A 20,665-nucleotide genomic window follows, 5' to 3' on the forward strand; every position below is an offset into this window, starting at 1 on the left:
TTCCGGGGAGTTCTAGAATTCGCCCTTGAAACTGGGGAAAAATGAGACTTAAAAGGGGAAAGTTGTCGCAGGAAGGGAGGCAGTGTCTGCTTCTGAAACGTTAAACTTCTAAAATAAGGAGAAAAATGCTAGAATTTAAATGAGTTTTAAGTACGTTTGTTATTTTTTCTGTACACTGGGCAATGCTTTGTTGTGTTTCTTCCTGTGATTTCCAAGCAAAATATACGCAATTAAAACAAAATAGTAGTTCCTCGAATTATATTAATTCGAATTATATCCTTCTGGTGTAATCTGCAAGCCTCATTCCCTACTCTTGATTTTTAGACTGAAGGACGTGCCCGCCTTTTTGGAGGAAAAGTGAAGTTTCTCAGGTCATAGGAAATTCAAGTTTGGAAAAATTTGAAAGTACATTGCATGTCAATAAACGCATCTTGGTGTCTGATTCTGCATACCCTGTAGAGAATTTTAAAACAAGCAGTCAATTTAGAACCTCTGCTTGGTCTTCATAAGCAAAAGGAGGAAATTCAAAAGTAATTTTACACGTCCTTCCACCAGCAGCTGAAAGGATGGCTTTTTCGCGGCTAAATAACGAAAGTTGCCTGCTTCGCCCCGGAGTCTGAGCAGCTGAACCTGCGGAAAGGATGTATAATAAAACCTTCTTTCCCAGGAGACCAAAAAAAAAAAAAAAAAAAGTGCACCCAAAGGAAGGGCAACTCGGGAGTGCCTGGTTTCTACCGCGGTACCCAGGCGCTTTGGAAGAAAGTGCATGCAGATTCAAGCTTTTGAAACGGTTTCGCTCCATCAATTGGGCATAGATCATTTTTCACTTGGAATTGCGAATTGACACATATGTATATAAAGGACTCCACAACAAAAACTGTGCGGCGGGGTTTCCGTAGTGTAGTGGTTATCACGTTCGCCTAACACGCGAAAGGTCCCCGGTTCGAAACCGGGCGGAAACAGCCTGAAAGACGTATTTTTCTTTGCTTGAAAGAAAGCGTTAGATCACTTTTTTTTTTTGAGGTCAGCGTGAGATTAATATATATCGGTCTTTCAAAAGACATGATCTTGATAGCAATTTGAGAGTTTGAACCGTAAGTTTTTATGTTACTTTATTCGTTCACCAAATGTTTTTATGGAAGCCTTGCCACGTGGAACACGTGCCCCGGGTTTTAAAAAATGAATTTGACTCACCAGCTAATACATAAAGAATACTGTACAGCCTAGAAGGAAAGATCAAAGTGTAAAAGTGGTTAGTCCTGTCGCCTCCTGAGCGTTTTTGTGTTATGTCACTTGGTTTTTCGTCTGAAGTGTATGTAAATAATCGTATTAAAAATCTTCTACTCCAGACGCAGGAAAACCTTTTCCGGTATAAAACCCACCTTCCTCTAATGTTGCGCATGCCCACTGTACCCAGCTGCTCCGCTTTCGTGCATCCCAGACTTCTGTCACCAGGTAAGGGCATCTTGGAAGCTGAGCCACAGTTGGCTGGGGCACAAAAAAACCAGGGGGTGCCAAGAGTTTTCAGGTTCGTAAGCGGGAAAGGGGTGCCGAGTCTCAGCTAAAAAATCCCCCATGGCAGAGATCCGAGTATACATGCAGCAGTTTCCACCGGTGGGGGCCCCGAGAAAGGGGAGGATGATGGGAGAAGACAAGCAACTACAAGCCCCCGTATCCAGTGCGCAGCTGGCTTCAGGAGAGAGGCCAGCGGCGCAGTGCTGCCGGGCCTCGGCGCAGAGCCCCGGCAGAGCGCTAGACGCTGACTGCCGACACCAGAATGCTCGCGATGAGGAAGACAGGCGGAGCGCTGCGAGCTAGCGAGCCCTCAGCTCTCGTATCCATGACTCCTGCTGCTTCGAGGGACCCCTGGCATGCTGGGGAGTGGGTCTCTGTGGGCCATCCTGTCCCGTCCTGGCCGGCGCTGGATCCCCACCGCCCCAGAGCCTCCCGCACGGCCACGGGATGACAGAGCCGGACATGACGCCACCGTGGAAGGAAGGGAGGGGCGGAGCGTGGCGCGGTGACGTCCTCCCAAGATGGCGGAGACAGAGTGAAGAAACTGTGTTCCCCCACTTGGGTTGCTATCGGTGAGTTCCTACTTCACCCCTGGCCCGCCATTCCCGGTCTCTCCGGAACCTCGGCCATCGGAGGGCAGGCTCCTTGGAGTTCCCGCACGGGTCCGGGCGCAGGTGGAAGGCTTGGGTTAGGCAGCCCCGGGGTGGCCTGGGCCACAACCTCTGCTGTGGCATTTCGCGGGAGTGGGAGCTGGGCAGAGGGCAGGGCGGCAGAAGCCGAGGAGGGACTGGCTTTGGTTGTCACTCTCGGATGCCGCCTGGCGTAGAGATAGTGGGAAGGGAGAAGGTGTGGCCTCCTCGGCGCGAGTGATAGAACCTTTGACAGCAAGCCGTGGCCCGGCGCATTCCCGGCTCTATGGGCAGCCACCTCGCGTTTTGGAGAAACCGCACTGGGGAAACTAACAGGTTTTGGTGACTTGAGAGCAGTTTTTAAAAACTCGTACTGTTCTGCCCCTATCAGTCCCAAGAGATCATGTCTTAGTGGCTTAAAAAAATTTTTGGTAACATAAGTATGTCCACTGAGCTTGAAAATCTGAGGGTTCAACTGATGTGAAGGCGTCAAGTTTTGCGGTGCTTTTTTTCAGGTGGTAGAAGTGTTGCCATTCACCGTCACTTAGTGATATGTCCAAAGGATTGTGTTAGTTGGTCAAGGGAACCAAAGATAGAAAGGCACCCATCCCTTCATTCTTAACCATATATATTTGATAAGGATTTTCAAGGGGGGCTAAAATTGTTAAAGTTATGGCCTCTGTCCCTTCCCTCACTGAACGTTGATGAAACTTACGGTTACTGATTTACTATTTCTTTTTGTCTTTTAGATCAAGGGTAGAATTCCATTCTGATATCAAAATGCAGTATTCGCACCACTGTGAGCACCTTTTAGAGAGACTGAACAAACAGCGGGAAGCAGGTTTTCTTTGTGACTGCACCATAGTGATTGGGGAATTCCAGTTTAAAGCTCATAGGAATGTGCTGGCCTCCTTTAGTGAGTATTTTGGTGCGATCTACAGAAGCACTTCTGAGAATAATGTCTTTCTTGATCAGAGTCAGGTGAAGGCTGATGGATTTCAGAAACTGTTGGAGTTTATATACACAGGAACTTTAAATCTTGACAGGTAAAGTACACATTTTATTTCCAGTTATAAAAACTAGTCAGTAGTCTTCACAGCAAAAGTAGCTTTGTGTTTTTTCCCTTCATTCTCTGAACTCAAATTCTTCAACTATTTTGTGCATACAATGTTTGTTTTTATAAAGAAATCAGTATCACTGATTTAGGATGAGCAGGCAATATTTCATAAGCACAGAAACCACAGATAATAAACAGTAAGATTTCTGACACGTTCATCTACTGAAATAGAGCCTGTGATTTCACTTACGTAAACTTGAACATTAAACACAATGAATTTATTTTATTTTATTTTTGAGACGGACTCACTGTCACCCAAGCTGGAGTGCAGTGGCGCAATCTCTGCTCACTGCAACCTCTGCCTCCCAGGTTCAAGCGATTCTCCCACCTCAGCCTCCCTAGTAGCTGGGACTACAGGCATGCACTACCACACCTGGCTAATTTTTTTTTTTTTTTTTTTTTTTTTTTTTTTTTTTTTGGTAGAGACAGGGTTTTACCATGTTGGCCAGGCTGCAAACACAAAAAATTCTAAGTGACTTCCAGTTTCCCATTGCTTTTTGGTCCTTGTATTCCTCTGGTCTCTCTCCCTCATTCTGACTCCTGTTATCTCTATTAACCTACCAGTACTAATACTGAAGTAAGGTCAAAGATGCTAGAATGCTTCTCTAAGATGCTTACTATTGTCACTGCATTAACAAAAAGTGGGTTCTGAGGAATCTGATATTGCAGGCACTGTGTGTCTCCCCCATATAATGAACCATATAATTAGATTAATATCAATACATTTACTGATTGTAGGGGAAAAGGTGGAGGGAATAAAAGCAAAGAGAAACTGATTAAATTACCCCTGTCTTATTTCTGCCTCTCCTATGAAAGTGGGAACATGAGTAGACTGTTCATAATCTTCTGACATAGGAAGATTATAGGCTTTGGAATTAGATCTTTCCTGTCAGTTGCTATGTCTCCTTGAGCATGATGCAATCTCTCTGGGCCTCAGTTTCCCCATCTGTCAAAATGAGATGGTAAGAACTACCTTGAGGCTAAATAAGGTTTTACTTGATCCTTATTCACTTCCCTGTGAACATTAATTTCTTTATTTTTCTTCTTTACCCTCTCCTCCCCCTTTAATTCCATGTTTCTTGGAGAAAAATTAGAAAAAAGAAAAATGAAACACCTGAAATTCTGCTACCTACTGATAACCCCTGTTAACCTTTTGATATATATTAATTCATTCTTTTCCAGATCTCGGTAGAGATGTGCATGTATACAGTAAGCAAAATCTTTCCCTCCCTTTTATATTGCAGCTTATCATGGAAAGATACTTATTTAAAAATCTAGAATCAGGGTGCTCATTAATCCTTTTGACAAGGAAACATTCTTGTGCAAGAAGTATCCAGTGTGGGGAGGGGAGGGAGAGAAAAGTAAACTTTCATGCTATTTTGGAATTATTTTTAAATTTTGGCATAATGAAATCTTCAAGTGAGTTCTTGATAAGTTGATTAAGGGAAAAGAGCGTGTGAATTTTGACTGGACTTCAATTTAATAGTTTCCCTTTCTCAATTAACTATGCAAAAAAAAAAAATCTTCATTTGAATACACAGTAGAGCACTTTTCTTTGAGACTCCATGCAAAGAACCAATGTGAAGAACAGCCAGGTGTTTTGTTCAGTCTCTTTTGGTACGTATCTTTCCTGGGGACTGGGGAGCTAATTCCTCGAGTTCAGCTAGAAATGCAAGAGAGGATTTATACCAAAATAGAAAGGCTTACAACTTAGTGATTAAGAAAACAGGTAGAATAATAGAATTAGTTGGCTCAGGGGCCACATTACCTTGGTCAAATCTTCATTCTAACATTCTGTGCTCTTGGACAAGTTACTTTATTTCTTTGGACTTCTGATTTTTCACTTGTATGTAAAATGAGGATTATAATAGATTTCATAGGCATGTCCTGAGGATAATCTTATAAAGCATTTTGGCATATACCTGGCAATATGTAATTAAATGACCTTCAATGACTGTTCACAAGATGTTATCTAATACTTGTAAACAAAAGCAAATCTGTTAGAAGTAAATGTTGATTGGTGCTCTTAACTGTGACTGAGATTATAGCCGTCTATGAAATAGTTTGTATGAATTACCATTTCAATGTTGAACTTTTTTTTTTTTTGAGACAGGGTCTCTGTCGCCCAGGCTGGAGTGCAATGGCACGATCTTGGTTCACTGCATCCTCCACCTCCCAGGTTCAAGGGATTCTCCTGCCTCAGCCTCCCAAGTAGCTGGAATTACAGGCACCCACCATCATGCCCGGCTAATTTTTGTATTTTTGTAGAGATGGGGTTTTACCATGTTGGCCAGGCTGGTCTCCAACCCCTGACCTCAGGTGATTCGCCCACCTTGGCTTGCCAAAGTGCTGGGATTACAGGTGTAAGTGACTGCACCCGGCCTTGAACAATTAATATATGACTTCCTGCTAACTTATATTGGTCTTAAAGGCTACCTGACCTTGTTATCTGTTTGGCAGTTCATTTTATGGAGCAGTAAACACAATTGGAGACCAAAAGATCTTTTTTAGTGGCCCAGCCCAAAAGACAATTTTTAAAAAGCTGTTGTGACACTAAATTAAATAAGGGGAAACATACAGGTGGCACTTGAGGCAAAGCAAGTTTAATTAGAAGATGATGAGAACATGGGTAGAGATTTGTAGATACTGTAGGATACTTTTAGAGATCTTAGAGGTTCATGACACTAGTTATTTTTTATTTCAAATTTTAGTCCTTTAAAAAAAATAGTGTCACCAGCACTATATTTACATTGTCAGCTATGATTAAAACCCTTTTCTGGCTTATACTTACAACAAAGAGAGAAAGAGATCATCTTCCAAAAGATAAACCGTATTTAGGGGAAAAATCAAGTAGGAAGATTATTTGAGAGTAAGGGGTGTGTGTGTGTTTCCATCCTCAGATACTTATAACAGTCATATTTTTAGTGTTAATACCAACTCAGCTCTAATTTTACAGCTAAGAAAGTTGAACCCCCCAAAGATGCTGACTTACCCTAATTAAGTCAGCTAGTAATGCCAGAGCCAGTGCTAGATTAATCAAACAACCTTTCACCACATTGTGAACTTCTGAAGGGCAGAGACTATTTATTTATTAATATCTTAGTACCACACATGGTAGATGCTTAGTAAACATTTGACTACAATATTGAACACGGTTGCTTAAGTCTTTCTTTGTAATTCTCGTATCACAAACACTCCAGCTAATTTGGGTTGAGTATCACCAAAAAAGATTGAGAGGGTTGCTAGAGAGAGTTTAACATTCTAAAACCTTGTTCCTCTAAGTGGGTTCCTCTTAGCAACATTGGCATCACCAGGGAGTGTATTAAGAAATGCAGGCAGGGCTGGTGGCTCACACTTTGGGAGCCCAAATTAATCCTAGCATTTTGGGAGCCCAAGGTGGGAGGATCACTTGAGGCCAGGAGTTCGAGACCAGCCTGGGCAGCATAGCGAGACCCTGCCTCTACCAAAAAAAAAAAAAAAAAGCCAGGCGTGGTAGCACATGCTTGTGGTCCCACTTACTTGGGAAGCTGAAGCAGGAGAATCACTTGAGCCGAGGAGTTCAAGGCTGCAGTAAGTTATCATTATACCAGTGCACTCCCGCTTGGGTAACAGAGGAATGCCCCATCTCAAAACAGAAAAAAGAAATGCAGAATCTCAGGCCCCATCACAGACTTACTGAATTTGAATCTATATTTAACAAGATTCCTGGGTTATTCGCACGCACAGCAAAGTTTGGCAAACATAATTAAAGTCCCTCACAGGGGAGCAGGAGAAAATAGTAGGAAACAAGTGTCATTAGACTTTGCCTCTTTTTGCCTCTTGCCAATCCAGAAAAATTGGTTGCTATCTGAAGAGGTCTCAGGATGAATGGAAGAGGTAGTGAGTTGCCATCAGCTATTTTTGTGTTCTAGGGTTTTTTGTTTTTGTTTTTTAAAGCCAGAAAATTTAACATTTAATTTTTCTGCAGTGGTTCACTGACAGCTGTGAATAGCCATTATCTTTCATCTCTTGAAGTTCTATAAAATTGGAGATTTTCACCTAAACATTATTCTGAATGCATTTATAAATATATTTTTCTCTTAGTGATGTCTTTTTCAGCATTCTGCTTCATTAGGTCTTTAAAATACATTGAAGTATATATGCAGCTCTGTTTCAGAAAGTTTTTCTTTGATCAGAATATTGTCATGTAGCCTTGTTTCCTTACAGTTGGAATGTTAAAGAAATTCATCAGGCTGCTGACTATCTCAAAGTGGAAGAGGTGGTCACTAAATGCAAAATAAAGATGGAAGATTTTGCTTTTATTGCTAATCCTTCTTCTACAGAGATATGTAGTATTACTGGAAACGTTGAATTGAATCAACAGACTTGTCTTCTTACTCTGCGAGATTATAATAATCGAGAGAAATCAGAAGTATCTACAGATTCAGTTCAGGCAAATCCTAAACAAGGGGCGTTAGCAAAAAAGTCATCTCAAACAAAAAAGAAGAAGAAGCCTTTCAACTCCCCGAAAACAGGGCAGAATAAAACAGTGCAATATCCCAGTGACATCTTAGAGAATGCGTCTGTTGAATTATTCCTAGATGCAAATAAACTGTCCACACCTGTAGTAGAACAAGTTGCACAAGTAAATGATGATTCAGAACTCGAGTTGACATCAGTTGTGGAAAATACTTTTCCAGCACAAGATATTGTGCAGACTGTTACAGTGAAACGGAAACGTGGAAAATCACAGCCAAACTGTGCTCTGAAAGAACACTCTATGTCTAATATAGCCAGTGTCAAGAGTCCTTATGAGGCAGAGAACTCTGGGGAAGAGCTGGATCAGAGGTATTCCAAGGCCAAGCCAATGTGTAACACATGTGGGAAAGTATTTTCAGAAGCCAGCAGTTTGAGAAGGCACATGAGAATACACAAAGGAGTTAAACCTTACGTCTGCCACTTATGTGGAAAGGCATTTACCCAATGTAACCAGCTGAAAACGCATGTAAGAACTCATACAGGTGAGACGGGTGTATGGGGAGATATAATTATTTTTATACTGTGACTAAAATAGTGTATTTTTATAGAGAGTACTTAGCACACACTACTTGTGATCAGAAGTTGGTATATTTTTCTATTCATCAAAGTATTTAACAGTGTTAAACTGTTGAAAATTTGTTTATAATTGTAACCAAGTATTTAATGGCTGTTTAAGCCCTATTGCATCAACTCCTTATACCATTTTCCCTCCAAATAAGCATGTTGATTTAGCTTACCAAGTATTTAACAGAGACAAAGACATTAAAACTGATAAAGAGAAAATGTAATTACAATTCAGGCCAATTTTCAGATATTGCCAGCACTTATTACATACTTTCTAGACTTTGTTGACTTCTGAACATGTTCATTGGAATTACACATACAGTGTTCCCTCAGCTTCTACAGTTACCTTTATTTTGCATGTCCTCTGGTTGTAAAGTATGAACACCCATTGGTACATTTAGATTCGTACTTTTTAATTTATTTATTTATTTTATTTATTTATTTTTTTTTTGAGACAGTCTCACTCTGTTGCCCAGGCTGGAGCACAGTGGTGAGATCTCGGCTCACTGCAAGCTCCGCCTCCTGAGTTCACACCATTCTCCTGCCTCAGCCTCCCGAGTAGCTGGGACTACAGGTGCCTGCCACCACACTCAGCTAATTTTTTGATATTTTTAGTAGAGACTGGGTTTCACCATGTTAGCCAGGATGGTCTCTCTCCTGACCTCATGATCTGCCTGCCTCAGCCTCCCAAAGTGCTGGGATTACAGGCGTGAGCCACCGAGCCTGGCCCTAGATTCGTACTCTTTTAAATGTTGTATGTACTTCTCTCATTTTGAATTCAGAAACACTAATTTCTTCTAATTCTACTGGTGTTTTCAATGGTCTGGAAAATATTGTATTTGTTTTCAATTCCAGCAGTTAACATTTTCTTAATAACAAAGCTAGTACTGTTGATGAAATCTTATATGACTTATGCAACCAAAACACTATTTTCTTCTAAATATAAATTTTATTGTTCCTTTAGGTGAGAAGCCATACAAATGTGAATTGTGTGATAAAGGATTTGCTCAGAAATGTCAGCTAGTCTTCCATAGTCGCATGCATCATGGTGAAGAAAAACCCTATAAATGTGATGTATGCAACTTACAGTTTGCAACTTCTAGCAATCTCAAGATTCATGCAAGGTAAAAAACCAAATGAGTTGTTTGATCTTTTAGTCTCTTAATCACCATAGTCTTATGAATAGACTATTATATTAGAATTCAGGACAGTAGAATTTTAATTGTGGCTCCACCAAACGGTATTAACACATTCAAGGAACCACAAGGAAGCCATAGTAGTTGATAGGAAATAAGCGGGGTCGGGGGACTACTAGGAAATAAGGTCAGACTGATCCAGAAATAAGATCAGAATGGTCCAGAATGCAACTTAAGAGGATCATTCTGGCTAGTATAGGATTATAAGAGTGGAATCAGGGTAAACAGGAATCTATAGATAAAAGCCAAGCAAGGGTGATGGTGGTTCAGGCCAGGGTGGCAGCAGTGAAAGAAATAAGTAGTAGTAGATTCTGGATATATTTTAAAGTTAGAAATAACAGAATTTGCAGACAGATTGATTGTATGTGAAGTCTGGAAGAGAGTCAAAGATGATTCTGAGGTTTTGGGCCTGAACCCCTATAAAGATGGAGTTGCCATTAACTGAGATAGAGAAGGTTTGTGGGTAGAACAGTTTAAGTGGAAGTGCAGGAATTTACGATTACAGTTATGAGCATGTTAAATTTGAGATGACTTACACTTCTGAACAGAGATGTACAATAGATAATTGGTTATCTAAGTCTGCAGTTCAGGGGTCTGGTTTAAGGTGAAGATACCAGTTTGGCAGTCATTAGCATATGACAGTATTTAAAGCTATAACCCTGGCTAAGGTCACCAAGAAGGTGAATGTGGATAGAAGAAATCAAAAGATGGTCCTGAGGCACTCTTAACTTTATGGGTTCTGAGAGATGGGTGAGAAACAGCAGACTTAACTAGGAAGGAGCAGCCAGTAGAGGAGGAAAACCAGGAAAGTGGGCTGCCCTGGAATCCTAAGTGAAGGAAGTTATTCTGGTTGGGAGTGGTCAGTTGTAAAATTCTGTGATAGGAAGATGAAGACTGGATTTAGCGAAGTGGGAAGTCAGCAGTGCTCTTGACAAAAGCATCATTAGTAGAGGCTAGTAGAGAAGAAATGGAAGTAGAATACTTGGAGTCTCAAGGTTTTGGTAAAGGGGATCAGAGAAAGGAGGAGCAAGTAAGGTCAAGGGTGTTTGGTTTTTTGTTTGTTTTTGTTTTTGTTTTTTAATATGGGAGATATCAGTATATTTGTATACCATAATCCAATGGAGTGAGAAACATGGATGATGTGGGATTGGGGAAATTGCAGAAGTGATATCATTAAGTAGGATCTCAAGTATACATATTGGAATTGATGGATTCAGATGAACTGTCACCCTCATGTTATATGAATTTTTCTCAGTGAAATAGGAAGCAGGGGGTGTCACCTGAGAATAACAATGGGTGAGGAGATGCTGATGGTTTGAGGAGAGAGTTTTCACAAGTCAAAGAGTGACTAGACTCGTGGAAATAATTGCCTGCAGTATTAGGGGCCCACTGACAACCATATGAAGATCATGGAAAAACTTTTTGAATTGATTTCAGAACTAATGTTTTGATAATAAATATTTGTTTTTGGCAGTGTTTACACTGAAACAACTACTGATTTTAAATACATAGTCTTGGCCTGTTAAGATGACATGAAATAAAATGTGTAAAAAATTTCATGAATTCTTGCTATATAGACTGATCTCCAAATTGTTTTACTTAACTTTATATTTATTTACTAATAGGAAGCATAGTGGAGAGAAGCCATATGTCTGTGATAGGTGTGGACAGAGATTTGCTCAAGCCAGCACACTGACCTATCATGTCCGTAGGCATACTGGAGAAAAGCCTTATGTATGTGATACCTGTGGGAAGGCATTTGCTGTCTCTAGTTCTCTTATCACTCATTCTCGAAAACATACAGGTGAGTTTGACAGGGAGAGACTGCTTAAAATAAAGTTATAAATAAAAGAAAAAGGGGACTTGGGCCTTTAGCGAAGTAGATTGGAAACTTTGTAGTTAGATATCTGTTTGTACTTCTATGAGCTGTTTATGATTTTCACATACTGGTTAAATATAAAAGCCGACTTATTTTCTAGAATAATACAAGGTGGGTGAAATAAATTATATAACTTACACATTAATATCAGTGAGATAATTTTGATATTATATAAACTTGCATTGAGATGCGTTTTGTGACTTTAAAAATACCTTTTCAGCTTCCTGAAGGGTCATCTCCTATAGTTAGGGTTGGGGAGTGGGTTTGGGTTGAACATGGATTTTTTTAACTTCTTAGAACCTTTCCTACGCAGATATTCTGAGATTTTCAAATTAAGTAATTCAGACACAAAAGAGCAGTTTGGAAACAAACTGCTTTTTTAGGGTACATTTTTAAAAGACTTCCCTACATGCTTTTATTCTCCTTTATTAATATAGTAGATAGCAAGAATATGTGGGTTTATGAATTGACATGTTCTTAATCATATAAAAATCAAATTCCATGCCCAAATCATCTCTACTAGAAGGGACATTTTTAGGAATAAAGTTTTAATATATGAAAACTTATGAACAGTATATAATAATTACTAATATTCATTTACTTGGATCACTGAAAATACCTCTAAAGTACAATATAGAGAGGTTTTAATTTAAATAATATTTCAGAAAAGCTTTAGATTATTTGTAATTGATAAATATTATATTGGTATAGTACACCACTTCGCTATCTTTTATTTTCCATCTAGGTGAAAAACCATACATATGTGGTATTTGTGGGAAAAGTTTTATTTCCTCAGGAGAGCTCAACAAACACTTTCGGTCCCATACAGGTCTGTGTTTAGGGAGAACGTATTATTTTTTGTTCTCTCTTAATTTCTTTTTATGTAAACCTTGACTTTTAAGCCATTATGGACTATATGGTATTTAGTCATACTATACCTATAGCAATATCTTAATGTATAAATATCAACTTATTTGCTTTTTTTTTTTTTTTTTTTAGTTGTTTGGAGTATAAATTAAATTTGTTAAAGAATTGTGTTGGTTTTCCAAGAAATATGCCAGATAATCAATAGTTTTTAAATGATTTGGATTAAATTGCACAGATATACCAAGAAATGAAAAGGAATAGGTAATACCAAGATAACATCAGATTTTCTTACTAAACAGTGTTTAGTATGCAAGTTTTAGGAACAAATTTTAATTTTGACATGTTTATCATAAAAAGTAGTTTGTAAATTGTATAAAGAAAATATTGAATGTAAAAAATTTTAAAAGAAAGGAAAATGCCACTTTGAAAGAATACTGTTTTAACATTCTCTTTTTAAAAATTCCTCCTCATAATTCCTACCTAGAATAATGTGAGTACTTAATAGAGATTTAGTAACTTTTTGGTGACTTTATATTCGCACACGCTTTAGTTTACACCATAAAGCAGTGAACAGTTCTTATTTCCAAAGAAGTGTAATATTGTAGCATGTTGGCAGTATTTTTAAGGATTTTCTAATTTGTCAGGTACCTGAGAGCAGAAACTATGATTATTACACTTATTTTCCCCCAGCTTTATCTCTTAGCCAGTGTCTGGAATATAATTGACACTCACTAAATGTTTCATAGAAATACAAGAGTAGGTTTAGTTTGCAAGTACATTTCTGTTCATGAAAATGCTCAATTTTTCTTGAGATACAGATTTTTTGTATAAAGGAGTGACTAGGTTGTATAGAATCTTTCATTTCACTATACTATAACCAGGTGATTAAAGTGACAATTTGAAACCAAATTTAAACACTGTAATAATTTTTGCCTTGTGTTCATAAACATTGATATTTTTGTCTTAGCTAGCAGTTTTTAAAATATTGAAATTTAAACTTTTTAATTTGTTTTTCAGGAGAGAGACCATTTATCTGTGAATTATGTGGAAATTCTTACACAGATATTAAAAATTTAAAGAAGCACAAAACAAAAGTCCATTCTGGTAAATGCTTGTTTTTTTGTTTTGTTTTATTTAATTTGGTGCTTATATGAGTTCTATTCCTTAAAATGTTGAGATGAGATGTACATTTAAGCAGTTTAAGTTAAATGTCTATTTCAAAAACTAGGTATATACATATGAGGAAAGTAGCTTTTTTACAGTAACATTCATTTTGGATTTCTTTTCATATTGAGCCTCTTATAAAAAAACTTGAAACATTTCCTCCTTTTAAAACCTGACTTAATAACAGTCCCAAGCATGAAGGAACATATAAGCAAACTATGTGTCACTGTATCCCATACTGGAGTCTGGATAACTCAGGGTTTACTACGGTTATTATGAAAAAAAAAAGGGGGGGGGGTGTTATCATGAACACTAGTCCAGAAATGTTTAAGAGGAAATAGGGAAACAGGTAACCCTACATTGCTATAATATATAAAAATGGAAAGCGAGACAACAAGTCTTGGGTCTGTTGGTTAAAATGAATTCTTGTAAAAGCTTCCCTGTGCTTACTATTTTATTCTGTCATTATTAGAAATGACACTAGGCACTTCTGGTGTGTAAATACTTAAAACATCATAAGTATTAAGTTAGAAACATTTGAAAACTACAGTAAGTCATTAATTTAACCACTTGTTAGATTTCTGCAAAGTGTACGTTCAGGGAATATGAAGTTAAACAAGGCATAGTTCTGGTACTCAAAGCACTTACAACCTGGTGTGCGAGAACAGAAACCTAAATAAATAATTACAAGGGAAAATTTAGGGCATAATCGACACAAAAGTACTAAAGAAGATACTGTTTTTCTGAGGTAAGTACTAGAAAAAAACTTAATTTTAGGGAATTTGAAGGATGGAGAAGAGTTCAAAGATGGAGATGGGACGAGAGAATTCCTTCCAGGCAGAGAACATTGTAAAGAGTCCATGGGACAAGAAGGAAACCTTGACTAGTTGAAGTGAAGAGTAGTTTGGGAAGAATACAGATAATTACAATTTTACAAAAGCAGTTTTGTCTACCTAACAAGGATGGTGAAACCGAAATCACGTCAACACTTCAGAGTAACGGAAGCATGTTAAAGCCATTGGAAAATTTGAAGGCAAAAGTACGTCTTTAGTCAGTGTGCTAATTGTTCCCTTGAGTAAAGCAGAATTTCTCACCTCTGAAAATATATGAAAGTGTCATACATACTATTCTGAACTCACAGAATAATATGAACAACTTATTAAAAACATTCAGTGAATGAATAGAGTATTTCTTATCACTATTTAATACTTTGAGGGAGTTAAAGAAGTATGACTTGACATTTATTCTCAAAGAATTTACAGTCTGGTTGAGGATTCAAGGCATACCTGAGTAGAATGTTAAATGGTAATAAGAGAGAGAGATGCCACAAGACAGTATATGAAAATTGACAAATGTATGATTAAGCAGATAAAACAGCTCACCCTGTTTCATTCTTAATCAAGTCCATTTTTTTTTAATGGAGTTAGTGCTTGAACTTAACCTTGAGGCCCAGATTAAATTTACATAGATAGTGAGAAGGGCATATCTACAAAAGAGAAACCACTTGAGTAAAAGTATTGAGGTTGCAATGTAATTTCTGGGAATGGTAAGTACATTAGTCTATCTTATTTTTAAAGATAATGTAGATTTTTTTCCTTCCATTGTAGGTGCAGATAAAACTCTAGACTCCAGTGTAGAGGATCATACTTTGAGTGAACAAGATTCCATACAAAAAAGTCCTTTATCAGAAACTATGGATGTGAAGCCTTCTGATATGACTTTACCATTAGCTCTTCCACTTGGGACTGAGGACCATCACATGCTTCTGCCTGTCACGGATACTCAGTCTCCTACATCAGATACATTGTTGAGGTCAACTGTGAATGGGTATTCAGAACCACAATTAATTTTTTTACAACAATTATACTGACTTTGTGAGGAATATGGAATTGCTAAGATGTCATTGGTAGCAAACATCTCTGGTAAGGTGCATATATTCATACTAAATTCCCATTCATTTGAGTTGTGACCATTATTTTTCATTCACTGAAGTAAAAGCACCTGATGCTGCATCACAACTGCAATGTTTGTTTTTATTTTTGGCTTTTATGTCTATACTCCACACAGCTTTTTAAGGAATGAATTATGTAGCACTATTTTGGGTGAATGAGTTTTATTTTCTTTTAAAGCTGCCTTAATTCCATTTTTATTTTGCATTTTAGAATTGCCCTTCATTTACTAAATCAGCCAGTTAATGTGATTCAGTTTTGACCTGTGGGACTTTAAAATTTTCCTGCCCTCAGAATTTAAGCAAAATCCATGATAGTATCAGCCCAAGAGTGTGTTACTATTTGTCAGCCCCACGGATCAATACATAAACTATGGAGAAAAAGTAAAATTTCATTATTTCTGCTCGTGAAAATTTAGGTGCTGAATAAGAATTGTGCTATTTCTCTATTAATATATTCTGTTAGAAATAACTTTTCTAATGAAACAACAAATGTTTCTCAAAATCTAGAAAAGTGCGTATAAATTTTTGTTCATTTAGAACTCAGTATTCTGGAGAAAACCAATGGTCAGTACTTTTGGTTTGAGTTATCTGAGATTCTATTTTCAAAATGAATTTTAAGTAGATATTTGGTGTTTTTATCTTGTCAAAGACAGTTTCAGAATTTGATTCAGTTTATGTTTTATTCAGTTTCTAAAATATTGGAGATGAGGAAAATGTACTTGAGTTTTGAAATATTTTGGTAAGCCTCTATTATGCCTGTTATGCACTTTTAAAATAAATATTAAATTCCAGAAAGAATTTTCTAGATATAAACTTAATGCATACTAGAAATCACTCGGCTTCTAAATTTGGTACATTATATTGCATAAAGAGTTAAGAAATTAACCTCAATTATAAGTAAACATTTTGAGTTAGCAGAAAGCCAATTTTAAATATTTTATATTTGAGTTTTCTATAAGTTTGGGGTTTGTTAATTTTATAAATTAAACGACAACTTTTGGTTGTGGTTGTAGTTTCACAATGGTACTTCTTCCAATCGAATGTAGAAAATTCGTTATTATCCTGATATTTGCACCACTCATCCCCATGCCACTTTTCCCACATATTAATTTATTTCACTGCCTGATCTTTGGATATGAAATTATCAGTTCCATGAAGTCAATTTTTATAATGCCGATCAAACAGCATGGTGACATTCTTTCTTATTCTTTTTTTCCCCCCCCACAAGGCTATTTTTCAGTGTGAGATGACATCATTTATTATTTCTGCCATGCTGTGACTTTTGTTTTCTGCTTTTAAACTACACCTGTAGTACAGTTAATATGGTTTTTATTGGTGTTGATTTCTTTAATTCATTAATTTTCTCTACTTGGGACCCAAGTCACAGGAACCAATTAGAAGACATAATAAAAATACTTAATGCTTGTAATCTGTAGAGATCTTCACCATTTCACAGCACACACATTATTTTCATAATAAATTGCCACTGGTGGGACATGGGACTGACTTATTTGAATAGAGTTTGAAATACCACCTTTGTACGATACAAACTTAATATTTGATTATTTTATTTAAGAAATTTATGCATGTGTATTAAGTTAAAATAGTTGGTTTAAATAAAATTCATAAAGCATTAGAATGTTCACCTAATCTCTTCTGGGTTAAATGTGATAGGACTGTATTGGAATGTGAAGAAATTAAAGAAAATTAAAAGACTCAGCCTCTTTAGGAAGTTTGCTAAAATGGGGAGGTTATGTTTAATTTATTTATATCTTCATTAATCCAAGCATCTAATGAACAAAAAACTGCTACAGTGATGTCATAATTCTATAAGGGCAATAGTTGCCAAATTTCCTCTGGTATAATTAGCATTTTTCTTTTGCATAGATTAGCCTTCAAATTTATTATTTTTAGTATTATTTGATATGATTGAAGTGGCTAAGATTGATTGAGCTTTTCTTGATCACATTTTCTGCTTCTTAGCTAAAGTAATTTTATTTAAATTGACATGGCTTGAATTGTCATCATTTTCTGCTCTTCCAGAATGATGTGCAGAGAAAACTTGAAGACAGTATCTCTTCTTTGGCATTCTTCTCTTAATGCGATGCTATTATTTATCATAATATACATGTATTTAGTTGTATCTGTTATCATTCTGATACTCATAACTACCATTTTAAGTCCAACTTTATATTTGTTACAATGCAGAGTTTTGGGAAAGGTCTATTAGTAATTATTTAAGTATTACATATTTTTATGGAAGTCTTTAGAAGGTGAATATCTTACTGAAAAACTGTTTTCTAAATGAATTTAATTTTGTTTTGTATTTGTATCAGATCATGCCTACTGTATGTTAGATTTTAGACTGTTTTAAACCCTAGATTATATAAAAATTTTTTTGCTGTTTTTAAATGGCATTTGTTTTATGTTTAATTTCACAGGATAATTTTGATAGACAAATTTTCTAGAAGACCTTTTTTGAAAGGTAATGGTTCTATAAGTTCCATTCCAACAGTAGTTTATTTCTGTGTTTCAGTCCTACAGAAATTGTGCGAGTGAGTAGTTGAAATAATGTACATGTACCAGTTTTTTAAGTATTCTAAATAGTTCTAACATTTAATGCATATCAGAAACATGTTTAAGAAATACCAATATCCAGGCCCACCCCACCTATTGAATCAGACAGTTCCCGGGGCATATATATGCTGGAGAAGCCCCATAGGTGATTTTAATATATACCAAACATGTAGAATCTCACTCTGTTGCCCAGGCTGGAGTGCAGTGGCATGATCTCAGCTACCTGTAGCCTCCGCCTCCTGGGTTCAAGCAATTGTGCCTCAGCCTCCTGAGTAGCTGGTACTACAGGCACGTGCCACCACACCTGGCTAATTTTTGTTAGAGATAGAGTTTCACTCTGTTGGCCAGGCTGGTCTCGAACTTCTGACCTCAGGTGATCTGCCCACCTCGGCCTCCCAAAGTGCTGGGATTATAGGCGTGAGCCACTGCGCCCAACCATGAACTACTGTCTTAAACATTTCTTGATGTTCTACCTTTGGGAAGCAATTTAAAATGATGCTCTTGAATATAATTTTCAATATTTTACCTAGATATGAGTACCTAGAACTTTTTTTTAATATATACTTTAAGTTCTAGGGTACATGTGCACAACGTGCAGGTTTGTTACATATGTATACCTGTGCCATGTTGCTGTGCTGCACTCATTAACTCATCATTTACATTAGGTATTCCTCCTAATGCTATCCCTCCCTCTTCCCCCCGAGTTCCTAGAACTTTAAATACCATCAAGTAAAATTCTTTAAATTCTACATTTTTACTTATTATTTATGGGCAATATTGATACGTAGTTATTACAGCATTAATTTTTTGAGATAATAATATAGTCTGCTCTTCTGTCCTCTGCAACTCGTGCTTCCGTTCATTCAAGAGGTTTGCTGTACAGAGACTCCTTGACTTATGGGTTTATCATAAGTCAAGGAGTATACTGAATATGTATTAGTTTCACACATTGTAAAGTCAAGAAATCATAAGTCGGGGACCATCTGTATTTGTTTAAGAAATTAGATAATTACCATGTAAATACAGTATTTAATTTCAAGAAAAATTTACTAAAATAAACACTATGGATGTGAACATCCACATATTTGGATAACAGTATCTGGCCAGTGTTTCAAATGCTGGGAAAAAATTCAAATCAGAATGCATAAAGCTGCAAAGATGATAAACTACTCTTAAGTTTACAGTCAAATGGAGATGCCAAGCATAAATATAACTTGCAATAAGACAAGCCAGGATGTTGAGTATTATAGTAGGGGAAGGCAAGAAAGGAAATGCTAAGCAGTCATCAGGAGTAGAATGGACAGAGAAACGGCCATTGTTTACCTGGATAGGCAAACAAGGAGATGGCTGATGGAAGAATTTGCACATAGCTGATGAAGAGTGAACTAGGCAGAATGGAGAGAAAGTGTTAAGTGGAGAGGAGATAGAAGTCAGAGGCATCTCCAGTACTACACCTACACCATCTTGAAATAGTCCTCTACCCATAGTCTGTGCTGAAGGAGTGAGATTAGATAGCCAGGTTTGTAACCCATGTTCTCACATGCCAACCACAGTTGCGTGCTGGAGGGCGGGGATTAGACAGCCACTTATGTAACACATGATTCCATACTTGTGACCACAGCAACAAAACACTTCACCAGGGAAAAACAATTCATAGGCCAGACTGAGCTGTTAAGATTCTTTCTGACAAGTTTGAGCTATGAAATTCTGAAACAATCAGGTAATGATATACCTATAAATGAAAAGATCATTTCAGAACTGGCCTCGAAGTCAGTGAAGCAAGCTAAAGTCTAAAGGAAATGATGAGTAAGCAGAGAAACCTGATCTATAGAGCAAAACTAGGGAATGAAACAGGTTTGCTGAGCCAAGAGACTGCCCTAAAGAGATCAGAAGAGTGGCCTTACTTTCTGGCTTTGCAATCCTACTGAGGTGATGCAGCCATGATTCATTTTCTGCCCCTGGATGCCATTGATTGTGGCTGTTGTATCCTTATGTTAAATCCCCTTTTTCTTAAACAGGCTGAATCACTCTCTTTTCCTTGTAATCAGGCAGCCCCAAATTGGACACCTAAGCTTTGATCCTTGGTGATTGAGAAGATAGTGATACCACTGACATCAAGATAAGTCAAGGAGCATGTTTAGAGAAGGGAAGCAATTTTGATGTACCGAATTTGATTGGTGGTGAGATATGCATGAAATTTCTGGTAGTGGTTGGAAATGGGGCCTGAACCAGGACAAGTTAAAGCTAGAGATACAGATCTTGCAGCTAATAAGTTATAGAAATGATTAAGGCAGCCCTGGGAGATGGTATCGGAGAAAAAAAAGATGAGGACAGAATTTGGGGGAAAATTCATTTAAAGGATGAGCATAGACGGAAAAGAAGATGGAAAGTGATAACAGAAAGGAAGAAAACCAAGGTGGCACACATTTTTCAGAGGCAAAAGTGGCTTTGTAACAGTCACATGGTACAGAGAAGTAGGATGTAAATCTGAGACAACACTGGGTTGGATAATTGGAGCATGATGATCCTTTAGAAGGCAGGTACAGTATAACACTGGGAGCAGAAACCAGATGGATATGGTTGTAGTAGATATTAAGAAGACATAATAAATAAGTAATACTATAGAAAAGTTTGAAAAGGAGAGCATTTAAGACAAATCATCGTTATTTTCCCAAATATGTGAAAAGC

General features: G+C 37.3%; 2 protein-coding genes and 1 non-coding gene across 26 annotated transcripts in view; all 3 read left to right on the forward strand.

Annotated features, from left to right (window-relative positions):
• SEC62 (SEC62 homolog, preprotein translocation factor) overlaps positions 1–20,665 on the forward strand; it is a 332,886-nt gene that overhangs the window by 104,768 nt on the left and 207,453 nt on the right. Inside the window, exon 1 of one of the 23 annotated variants that reach the window (XM_050779985.1) lies at positions 2,795–2,799. The exons of 19 other annotated variants lie outside the window; for them this stretch is intronic. The gene's annotated coding sequence lies outside the window, so the exon portion shown is untranslated. Of the gene's footprint in view, positions 1–2,794; positions 2,800–9,645; positions 9,651–10,688; positions 10,693–13,740; positions 13,746–20,665 lie in introns of those variants that run through there. 3 more of the 23 variants (XM_050780000.1, XM_050779997.1, XM_050779980.1) reach the window with 3 other exon arrangements.
• Positions 890–962, forward strand: TRNAV-AAC (transfer RNA valine (anticodon AAC)). The gene has a single exon. It is a non-coding gene; the product is annotated as a tRNA-Val (tRNA).
• On the forward strand, positions 912–16,198 carry MYNN (myoneurin). 2 transcript variants are annotated; one of them, XM_050779963.1, is made up of 8 exons: positions 912–2,087; positions 2,894–3,190; positions 7,468–8,261; positions 9,308–9,467; positions 11,165–11,343; positions 12,164–12,247; positions 13,303–13,389; positions 15,057–16,198. In XM_050779963.1, the coding sequence occupies exons 1-8, from the start codon at positions 1,963–1,965 to the stop codon at positions 15,317–15,319; spliced, it is 1,989 nt and encodes a 662-aa protein (XP_050635920.1). In that variant the 5' UTR covers positions 912–1,962; the 3' UTR covers positions 15,320–16,198. The 2 variants fall into 2 exon arrangements, with proteins under 2 accessions (XP_050635920.1, XP_050635921.1); XM_050779964.1 differs by lacking the exon at positions 12,164–12,247.

The sequence above is a fragment of the Macaca thibetana genome, chromosome 2 (assembly GCF_024542745.1).
Source record: "Macaca thibetana thibetana isolate TM-01 chromosome 2, ASM2454274v1, whole genome shotgun sequence".
In the NCBI taxonomy this organism is placed as follows: Eukaryota; Metazoa; Chordata; class Mammalia; order Primates; family Cercopithecidae; genus Macaca; species Macaca thibetana.